The 11,034-nt window shown below is 39.3% G+C and overlaps 2 protein-coding genes across 3 annotated transcripts; both read right to left on the bottom strand.

Annotated features, from left to right (window-relative positions):
- Window positions 1–82: 82 nt before the first annotated feature.
- Window positions 83–9,103, bottom strand: il15 (interleukin 15). 2 transcript variants are annotated; one of them, XM_071543694.1, is made up of 6 exons: window positions 8,881–9,103; window positions 5,046–5,128; window positions 3,674–3,761; window positions 3,426–3,470; window positions 2,329–2,466; window positions 83–736 (listed from the first exon to the last, which is right to left on the bottom strand). In XM_071543694.1, the coding sequence occupies exons 1-6, from the start codon at window positions 8,944–8,946 to the stop codon at window positions 635–637; spliced, it is 522 nt and encodes a 173-aa protein (XP_071399795.1). In that variant the 5' UTR covers window positions 8,947–9,103; the 3' UTR covers window positions 83–634. The 2 variants fall into 2 exon arrangements, with proteins under 2 accessions (XP_071399795.1, XP_071399796.1); XM_071543695.1 differs by lacking the exon at window positions 2,329–2,466.
- A 179-nt stretch (window positions 9,104–9,282) lies between these two features.
- LOC139664750 (zinc finger protein 330-like) lies at window positions 9,283–10,564 on the bottom strand (the record flags this gene model as incomplete). The annotated part of the gene is made up of 2 exons (XM_071543693.1): window positions 9,283–10,051; window positions 10,447–10,564. Coding segments are annotated over 2 exons (399 nt in total), but the record flags the coding sequence as incomplete, so codon positions are not given.
- Window positions 10,565–11,034: the final 470 nt, after the last annotated feature.

Raw genomic sequence — 11,034 nt, 5'->3', positions numbered from 1 at the left:
ATAACGTCTTATTCAAAAGAGAACGTTATATGAAGACAGCTATGGAAGCTGTCCACCAGTGAGGACCACAGGAATATAATGGTATTTTCTTCTTCACTTTTATTACACAACAAACAGCTGTATCCAAAATGTTAGGCCATAAAGTAAAAAAAAAATGTGGCTGCATAGTGTTTAACATGGAGTTTTATAATATTCTGTCATATGTAGCCTATATACAGTACATGTTGCTATGCTATTTCATAATACATGCCTCAAGACTATTAAATCGTGCTGAAATAATCAGTACAATCAAAAACAAAGAATGACCTGAGCAGTTAGTATATGGCAAGGAATAGAGCGTCATTACTCTGCGTCTCTTCTCATACAAAAAAAGCAAATGCATAAGTTACGTGGCATATTCTATATCACATTTATCACAGTGCACTCAGTACAATAAAATACATACAAATTAAATCATTTGAAATGCTCACATTAGGATGGCATGGACTGCCACAGTGTGACATAGTTACAGTATAGAGAAGCAGAGGTACAACCATTTACAGAGTGAATATTAAAATATTAAAAACATATATATATACAGTATATACTTTGCTCAAGCACACAAATACATAGCTTATGTAGCTTATTTACAATATTACTTTTCCAAGAAATCCATACTCTGCAAAAGGATTATCATTCTCTCCAGGAATATTGTTGCATTTTTTACAGTTTGTGCCTCACATGGTGGACAGCTGACCTAAAAATTCAAAAGAGATCCAGTGAAACAATGTATTTGTACATTAAGTGAAATAATAAAAAAGTTATTAGCCCACTCTGAATGTCTCAATTTAACCAAATGTAATATGTTAGCTACACACTGCACTGGTCATGAAGACAATAATGATGCATTGAAGTGTGAGGTAAGTGCTATGGTGAGATCAAATGGTATAAATAATATGTGATACATAAGCAAAGTTGGTACCATCAAAACGCACTTGGGCTCGTGCTTTTAGTGTAACAAGCTGTAACAGACTAGGTGTTTCCTTTTAATAGTGATACCAATATACAGGGTAAAAAAATACCAAAATAAAACCACGACTAGCATCCCTGCTGGTTCTGTTTCTTCCTGAGAGAACTCCCAGTGATAAATCCCTCTTTTTTTTTTTCTTTAACAATTAAAGCAATATTCCACTTAGCGTTAACATGGGGGTTATTTGGCACTTGACCGCCATGAAAACCTGAATATAAACTACTCACCAAGATCGGATGCAGCTGGACGAGTTTGTAGCATTTGTAGTGTTTGAATGAGACCAGGAAAATAGCCTGAAAACTCACATTTAACATTGTGACTTAATTGTCAATTAACAATTAAGTTTGTGAACAGATTCAACAACAGATCCTGCTTTTAAGACAATAAAGCAGTAATTGGTCGGTCGTCATTTTGCATTTCTATTCTTGGTTTACACAAAAATGTTGTAATGTTTAAAATGTTTAAATAAAAGTAGATCCGGTCTCCCACACAGGAACTATCTCTCCTAAATGGTATTCCTGCGCTATGTTCTCTTCTATCAGTAAAAATGCTATTTGGCGAAATTATGTTCTAAAATGCCGGACCGAAGGTCCATTGAAAATCACAGTATTGGGATCTGCTGTTGAATCTGTTCACAAATATATTATATTTTAAAAAATTCAAAACAATTTGTAAAAAATTTTTTTTTTAAGTTTTCAAGCTATTTTCATGGCCTCATTCAAATGAATGGCAAGTAAAAATCCAAAAGCTACAAACTCGTCCAGCTGCATCAGATCTTGGTGAGTAGTTTATATTGTGGTATTCATGGCGGTCAAGTGCCGAATAACCCCCATGTTACCACTAAGTGGAATATTGCTTTAACTGCTTGAAACTTTATGAGCAAAGTCACTTTTGAAGGTTCTAAACTATTACCAACAATAAAACCTTGTCCAAAAAACAGTCTCTTTGAATTTTTTGCAATTACCGTATATAAAAGTAATGACAGTCAAATGACGAATGTCTTGCATGGAAACGGATTCACTGTCATTTTTTATTCAATAATGGAAGAGGAAGCTGTTATTTTTGGTGTCTTATAATCCCATAAGGGATGGGTCATTTAGACAAGACACAAAAATAAATATTCATCCATTCATGCAATTATCTAATATATAATATAATTTTATCTGAAATTCCCTATGGAGAACTTTTCTCACATCACCAGAGGACAACATGACGACTTCCCTATATTTGTGAAATCCCCTCTTTTGTAGAACCCATCTGCTGTCATGGCTCAACTTAGATTGCTATCCAAATATGTGACAGGGGTAAAGAGGACTCACAGCGCTATCTTGAGAAGGCAGGGTTTCATTGAAATTATGGATGCAATCTGCTTCTTCACTTTTCAACTGATCTTCTTCAAAAAGGATCACCCCCAACTCGGAGATATAACATTTCAGGGACATTATTTTACAGTTCTCCTACGGGAGAGAAAAATGGACATTTTAAGTGACACTCAACACTAAAACTCAATACACATTAATTATTCCTGTGACCTTAGGCAGTAAAAACAATATATGACAATAACGTGTCCTGTCCTTGTGCGCACAGACTCGGTCATTTAGCTCACTGATAACAGCTCCAAGGTGCGTCTCTTAATGACATAATCATGGGAGCGACGTGATCATGTTCACAAATCAAGACTGAGCTGTCTATGATCAGAGGAATAACAGGTAACTTCTGTTTTATGGTGAGAAGAAGACTACCGCTCAATCGGCGAGACAATATTTGTTAAGGTGCTGGATAATAACAGAGTGTTAGGAACGAGAGGATATCCGCACACTTAACTCACTGCGGTGTTTATCAGTGTGTATCCTGCTCTGATGAAGGTTGCTTGACCGAAAGCTTAGCTTCCAAGTTAAAGTGGAACTCTGCATTAGCGCTGGGCGATATTGACAAAATCAAATATCAAAATATTTTAGACCGAATACCTCGATTTCGATAATGGGGGAATGAGTATTCGTGCTTTCATGAGATATTTACACACAAGAATATTTAGAAAATTAGGAAGGATCATTAGTAATCAGTAATGTGTAATCAGTAATAGGTAATGTGGATATGATGAGCAGGTAAAGCCAATCATTGTTCATTTTACTCAGCCAGAATAAGTTCAGAAAACTGTATCATTTAACTGTAACGCAGCTTTTAAGACCAGGAAGAAGTAGCATTTAAGTTATTTAACAATATTACGATAACCAAAATCCCAGACGATATCTAGTGTCATATCACAATATCGATATTATAGGATATATATCGCCCAGCCCTACTCTGCATTGACTTAAGTGTGCGGATATCTTCTCTTGTCTTCTTTTTTTCCCCCAAATTAAAATATTTCAAAATTTACCGTGACAAAATCATAACATGCACTTTTACAACTTACAGTAATGTCGTCAACTGAAGGAGCGTACAACAAAGCATCCGATTTCTGAAAAGAGGTAAGAAAATATAAAAGTAACAAATTAGTGTTTTCAATGAAGTTTTCACAAAGAAATACACAAAGCGTCCATCTATCTGTAAACTATAGGAAAATGACAATGTAGCTTAGTTTTTTTTTCTAGGGTATAAAAAAGTGGCATTTTTCAGATCATACAGAACAAGAGTATAAATATATTTGATACCTAGTCTCACCTCAATGGTCGGTTTCAGTCGCTTCAAGCAATGCTGCACCTCTGCTTTAACAGGCGTAGAAGCAGCGCATGTGGATGTACTCAGGACGCTTTAAAAGAGGGACCAGAAGGCAATGCTTAGAATACACACTAATGAGTTCAAAGAGAATTTGGACAGCTTCTAACTTGAGATGTTTACACTCTGCTTACACTCTGTATAATTCACACTGTCGCATGTTACAGTTGCTGTGATGTTAGACAGCTTTAATATGAATGTATAGTTTAGAAACTACACTTTTCAGGATGCAAACCTACTGGGCCATGACTAGTTGTAGTAGTAGTAGTTGTAGTTGTACTAGTAGTATAGACAAGTATTGTACTCAATCTAGTTATTTTTAGAAATGTTGATGTGATGTCTCCAGAGTTCTACAGCCCAACGTCAACAGACTCTTGATACATTACTTTTTCAAGTCAAGTGCCCTTCAAATCAATGCTACTGATATATACACTCACCGAGCACTTTATTAGGAACACCTGTACACCTGCTTATTCATGCAATTATCCATTCAGCCAATCATGTGGCAGCAGTGCAATGCATAAGATCATGCAGATACAGGTCAGCAGCCTCAGTTCATGTTCACATTAAACATCAGAATGGGGAAAACATGTGATCTCAGTGACTTTGACCGTGGCGTGGTTGTTGGTGCCAGACGGGCTGGTTTGAGTATTTCTGAAACTGCTGATCTCCTGGGATTTTCACGCAGAACAGTCTCTAGAGTTTACACAGAATGGTGCGAAAAACAAAAAACATCCAGTGAGCGGCAATTCTGCGGATGGAAACGCCTTGTTGATGAGAGAGGCACTTTGGTAGCTGGTTGCTGAAAGCTGAAAGCTGATACCTACCCAGTGTTAGTATGGTGTTCCTAATAAAGTGCTCGGTGAGTGTAGCTACAGAATGATCTAAGGACCTAAGAAGGAAACATTACTTTCTGTATTAATAAGTCATTAATTCCTGTATTAATAACTTAAGTCAAGTTCAAGGTGATATAAAGTGACCCACAGATTTTCAAACAGACCTTTACTAATTCCAAGGGATTGTGTGCATGCATGAATACACACTCCTTTGGCCAGTGAACATTACTCTATAAATGAAAGTTGTTCTTTGTCAGTCATTATTTGCATTATTTTATGCACACATTTTATCTCATGAATGATGAATATATGCCTTAGAGTGTGTGTGTGTGTGTGTGTGTGTGTGTGTGTGTGTGTGTGTGTGTGTGTGTACTGTTTCCTGCTGCATCATTGCCTAAAAACACATTTCTTGTCATTTCTGTCATTTTTTATGAATGATACCCAATATTGAACTTCAAATGAATAAGACACTGTATGCCTACCTCAGAATTAAGAAACAAAGCCAGACCTGAGTTTTGTGGCTCTCTTGACAGTGATCACAGGACAGCCGGATCTGGGCGCCTCTCTAAAAATAATATTAGGAAATATTAGTAGTTGTCATCTTTTGGGTCATCTTGGTAAGCATCTGACTACTGAGTGAAGAGGCACAGCATATGGAACAGTTATGCTGCCTTCAAGTGCTGTGGGACATACTGTGGAGCGAGTTCAGCAAAGGTGTCTAGTGAGACTTGGTGAGACTTGGTCTAATGAGTGAAAGTCAACATTGCTGTGCTCTCCCATAGCAGTGAAACCATATGATCGAAATCACATGACATCATTGGTGTGACATCAGAGAGAGGAGCAGAGCAAGCTCCAGATTGGAAGCTTTTTTTGTTAAAGGTGCATTAAAAAAGATTTTTACTGTTCCATAGCACCAAAGGAGTTACTAATATATCTGCAGGGGTTTGATATGGTTGTTGATCAATACCAATGACTCCACGATGATTTTGTGGAGTCACTGGTGACTCAGCGAAATCACTGGTGACTCAACTCAAAAACATGGTTGAACATCGGCATTGCTTTTGTTTAACTGCAGACTGTCTGCTTCTTCAACACCTGTGGGGCTTTAGAGATGCCGAATCCCTCAGCCTCAGGTTAGATGCCTTTCCAACATAGACAGCTCATCAAGCTCTGTCAGAAAATAAATCCTTGGACAGATGGGAAGCGTGGGTGGACACGTGTCTTTTCATGCATGGTATACGACGGCACTAGTGCGCACAGGAGATCTGAAGCATCAACACAGAAGATCAGCTGGTCACTCCTGCAGTGCATGGATGCCAGAGTTCTGAGCTGAAGCCTCTAGTTTGCCCGCAGCCATTGAGAACAATAGGTGTGTTTGTTGACGCTTTCTATCTGGTGTTTAAGTGCAGAATTGTATATTTTGTCTCTGCGGCTGTACATTCTGTATTTTATTTTCTGACAGTGAGATGAGTGACAGGTTTTAAGACGTGACCTTGCTCAACTGAGGGGATGGACTAAATACTCTAAATACTCTGCCTGGCTCAAGGAAAAACCTTGCATGTTTTAGCTTTAATGCCCCTTTAAGGCTACACAAATGTCATAAATATTGCACTACGCAAATTTTGTTATTCAAGTGCATAATACTTGCATCAAAGATTTTTACAAAATTATCAATACGATGTTTGAATTTTTGAAAGATAATACTTTATTGTCCGTTCTCACGGAAATCTGTCTTGCCTGACATGCTCCAACAATCATCAAGATTACATGATACAACATTGGAAAAACAACATCAAACAGACAAACAAAAAAGAAACACCTCACCAAAAGGACATCACCATGACATGACACAGCATTGAGCAAACACCCCATCCGAAGGACACGACACTATCTATAAAAAAAAAAAACAACTAGAAATAACCGCCTCGCGGTTGTATGCCTCCGCCAATAAACTTTGTTTTTATCATTGCAAGGACAGTCTTTATTTATTGAACATATATAATTAATGTGATTATTAGGTGAACTTAAAGGATTTTGGTGTCTGCAAAAGTAAGTGACAGCACTTCCACCGTTTTTGTAGAATGACCCAAGATCGTTTTCTCAGCTACAGTGGTAAGCAAAACATTATGATGTCACAGTGAAGTTGACCTTTGAACTTTTGGATATAAAATGTCATCACTTCATCATTTTATCCTATTAGACATTTGTGTGAAATTTTGTCATAATTAGTGTATGAATTCTTGAGTTATGGCCAAAAATTGTGAGGTCAGTGACCTTGACCTTTGACCACCAAAATCTAATCGGGGGGGGAGACCCAGCTAAGTAAAGTGGGCATGATCACCTCTGTGCACTCCTCTGTTGATTGAGCAATGTTATGGAGTGAGGAACAAAGGAGTGCTTGTATTTATTCCTCCTGCAGCATGGCACCCTAAAGCATTTCCCAGAGGGCAGCAGTTGATGCTCCTCATGCAAAACATGAGAAGAGTCCTGGGCTATTCTATTAGCCAGTCTGAGGGTGTGCTTGGAGCAGCTGTGTAGGAAGGAGTCTTCCACAGGGTGACCTACCACCTTGGAGCAGATCCTCAGAAGCCGTAGAATCCTGGCTTTCAGTTGGACTGAGAGGCCGCTGAACCATACTGCACCACCATACTGGAGGATACTTTGTATGGTTGAGCAGAAAAATAAGGTGAGGATTTCCCTACTGGCTCCAAAAGACCTTAGTCTCCTAAGGAAATAAATCCTGTGTTGTACCTTGTTACAAACGAAGTCCACATGAAAGCTCCAGGTGAATGCACTGTCCACATGCACTCCCAGATATTTGAATGATGATGTCAGTTTTATGGGGTGATTGTGAATAACAACTGGAGCAATGTGCATGTCTTGTGTAGCTCCAAAGATGACCTCTGTTTTAAGTGTGTTAAGAATGAGCGAGTTGTGATCGCACCACTGCACCAGTTTGTTGATGATATAGTAAAGTCAGTCTGTATTGAGTTGTTCCACCTCAACAGACCCAGCTAGGTAAAGTGGGACAGTCTTTTACACTTTTGCAACGGAGGAGAGAAATCTAATTTACATTGAGGGAGCACCTGTGCTGAAGCCAGGCAAGGCTCTGATTCTTGTAGAGTGGTGTTTCAACTTAGGTCAGAACCTTTATCTGTATCATCGATTAGGTAATTGATATTAGCTGAGTCCTAATATACGTGGACGTCAGCTGGGTGTGGAACTTGCTGTATCTTGGCCTAAATCTGAAAAATAGAAGTAGGCTAATCTATTTGGATGCCATATGTAAAAAAAAAAAAAAAAAAGAAGAAGAAGAAGGGAGTTTATTATTTTATTTTTTTATTTAGAGCTGTTTACACAAGACACACTGTCAAATCTTGTCTTTTGGCACACTGTACACGGGTGTGTCCTGCCACTGGTAAATAGGAGAACGTGGATCCTTCTTATTTGATAACCCAATATCTTGCGCAATTCAGACCGGCGTGTGTTGGGTTGAGTTGGGTAGAGGCTGGCAAATCTCACAGATGTCCTGAATCCAAAAAACGTCCCACTTATGCTGACTTTACTATAAACTAATGTAGGCGTAATTACACTTTCTGCGCAAATGAACGACCCAACAAACTGGTGGGACATGTGACTGGGAAAATCGGGATTGCAAGTGGCAATTTGTGATGTTTGGCATTCTGTGTATTCTGTATGTATTCTGTATTCTTGTATGTTTCTGTTTGCATTCTTTGCTTAACATTTAATTGTCACTCATGTAGGCTACAACAACTTATCCTCTTCATTCTGCCGCTGCAGAGCAAAGCAGGCATGTGCCGCTTGATTTATAAAATAAAACATCACTAGTCATCAAAAGTAGTTTGGTTGCAGGGTCCATTTTGTTATCAGCTCCGTCCGAAGCACTTAAATGCTTGATTTAGGATTTCCGAACTCGGTAGTTTTTTTTCTAGCGGCACTTCAAAGCAGATTGTGTCCACTGCTGCAAGTGAAAGTGAAAGTAGCCTAAACCTAAAGTGGGCCACTGCGTTTTAAGCAAAATATAGGCTTAGTAATGCGTTGTTCAGAGGGACTGAAAGACATGAACCCACGTGCATCGGCAGGTAACTGACACACCTCCGATCTCCTACATACAACGTATTTCCTGCCGGTGTGAACTTTGACACACTGGTCCCTTCATAAATGATAAATGAAAGCATTACCGAAAACGACTCAACAACATATTGAATTGTTCTAAAGCCGTGCAACTAGATGACAACGTTACACACATACACACACACACACACACACACACACACACACACAAAGTGACCTTACCTCTCGCTGTTCGCTACAACGAAGCCTTACGAGGATCAGAGCGAGCGCCGTCATGAAGTCTGTCATCTGGTTGCTCTCCTACCCGGCCGGGCAACAAGCAAATATCACACTTTCGCATTTCACTCGTAATGAAGCAATTCGTCTCATTTGTCCGCGTCCAAATTACTGTTTGGCGAGCGTGTGTGTGGTCCAGATTTCGCCTCCGACAGTGCGGCTCGCATACGCCCTGCAGTCATGATGAGTTGAACTGGCAGTAAAAGTTCACTCCCCCTTGAAACATTCGTCACATTGTTGCTCATGTACGTGTCGGGACTAATCAGGTTGTATTTTTGCCTAAATAGCAATTTACACATTAAACGTGGGTTTACTCATAAGAAAACCAGTCCAGCCACGTCAAACCGCTCAAAGGCATAGATTTTTATTACTCAATGGCATATTTAGCACAATATGTGTCAGATCTCAAACAATATGGATTGATTGTGTGGATAAGGGCAAAAACATCAAGTTGTCATGTTTGGGTATCAATTTATAGTGCATATTTTTGTGGCATTGAAGCACTAAAGCCAGTCACCAATACACGCCTCTGCGTGGGATATGAAGTAATAAAAAAAAGTTAATTCCTCAGCAGAATACTAATCACATAATAATAAGGGCATTGTGATCATCATTACATTGTGATATTTGATTTGCACTGTTATGACAGATAGAAACACAGAGTTTAATGTCCATCCCAATAAAATTCTTGTGTTCAGGAATTCTCAATGTAGATTTATATTCCCGATTCATTCCTGAACTGACCTAGACTGTTACAGATGAACAACATGACCTGGGTAATATTTAGTCTTTTGGACTGTGCGTTATGCCTGTACACTCTCATTCTCTGAGCCGCTTCAGGCAGCGGTCCCATCCAGTTTAAGACCAGCCAGGGAATCAGCAGCCGCTTTTTCTTCACCCTCTTCTTCCTCATCATCCTCCTCCTCTTCATCGTCATCTTCATCCTCCTCTTCGTCGTCGTCGTCATCATCCTCATAGTCATCATCGTCTCCACCGTCTTCCTCTTGGTAGCCGCTTCCAGATGCCGCGTTCTTCCAGTAGGCCTCGTACCCTGACGCTCCATAGCCGTAACTCTCCTCATCAGCACCACTCTGTCGGCCAAATTTCACCGAGCGAGCTGCGGACAACACACAGTCAAACTGGCATTAGCCCTACATTCGTTTAAAAAGGCCAATCTCCTACTTTGCATATGCCACACACCACAATTATTGCCTCAAGTCAAGTAAGGAGATATATACTCTGTGGTCTGGAATATTGGACAATTATATTCTTTTATTAAAGACCAACTGTTCTAAGACTAGATGGTTGTTACAATTATTGTCACACTATTACGTTGGTGAAATTCTCCACACATTTAATACAACTAGATAATGATGATGAAACTTCCACATGAAACGACACTTTCACTTTTACACAGTCTAGGCTACTGCAACTTCCTCTATTTGGCAGCTGAAGGAATGAAGGAAGACTTCACCAACGTTCATGATTTAAAATGGTTTATGTGAAACTCACTGGACATGCTGAGGTCTTTGGTCTCCTGGGTCTCATGGCCACACTTGGGACAAGGCGGTGCTTTGCCTTTCTCTTGCTTGAACACCTTACTCCTGGCATGGTCGTCACAGTAACAGGCCTGGGAAAGAGTTGAATTAAATCGACGGCCACACGGATTGCAGTTAAACATTACAGCATACACATGATCTTGATACATATTTTTGATTCCAGTCTGAATTATGAAAGTCCAAAGATTGTTCAGGCTTGTTTATACAAGTTCACTTTAAGATAATTATTCATGCCTTTGTTTCATCTTGCCTCAACTGGACAGTTCTTTCAGTTCAGACAGTTCAGACCAGTTCAGATCTGTAACTTGAACTGAAGCTGAACTGCTCTCTTCGATATCCCTGCACATTTGGTGTGATGGTTGATGGCAAACCTAAACTTGTTTGATCTCACAAAGAAGCTGAAACTGTGTTCCAACTTGTAAACCCTGCTTAGGAAATCATCAACATCTGGCTTGTCCTGCCTTCTTTTTTGTTCTTTTCTAATCCATGTTTGCTTTGAGTATTATGGGCCTTTGTGGGCTATATAAACAGGATCTTGAGT

The sequence above is a fragment of the Centroberyx affinis genome, unplaced genomic scaffold (assembly GCF_046629955.1).
Source record: "Centroberyx affinis isolate AG114_WGS23_722 - 3 ecotype Tasmania unplaced genomic scaffold, CSIRO-AGI_Caff_v1 ptg004365l_1, whole genome shotgun sequence".
Lineage (NCBI taxonomy): Eukaryota > Metazoa > Chordata > Actinopteri > Beryciformes > Berycidae > Centroberyx > Centroberyx affinis.
The sequence above is the reverse complement of the archived record's forward strand: the minus strand, read 5'-3'. Positions and strand labels throughout refer to the sequence as shown.

Excerpts from the sequence above, each read along its gene's own strand:
- il15 (XM_071543694.1), bottom strand. The coding sequence starts at position 8,946 with ATGACAGACTTCATGACGGCGCTCGCTCTGATCCTCGTAAGGCTTCGT. Across the intron at positions 3,471-3,673 it reads GACTGAAACCGACCATTGAG|AAATCGGATGCTTTGTTGTA; the intron begins GTGAGACTAGGT and ends ACCTCTTTTCAG. Across the intron at positions 2,467-3,425 it reads CTTCAGTTGACGACATTACT|GAGAACTGTAAAATAATGTC; the intron begins GTAAGTTGTAAA and ends TCTCTCCCGTAG.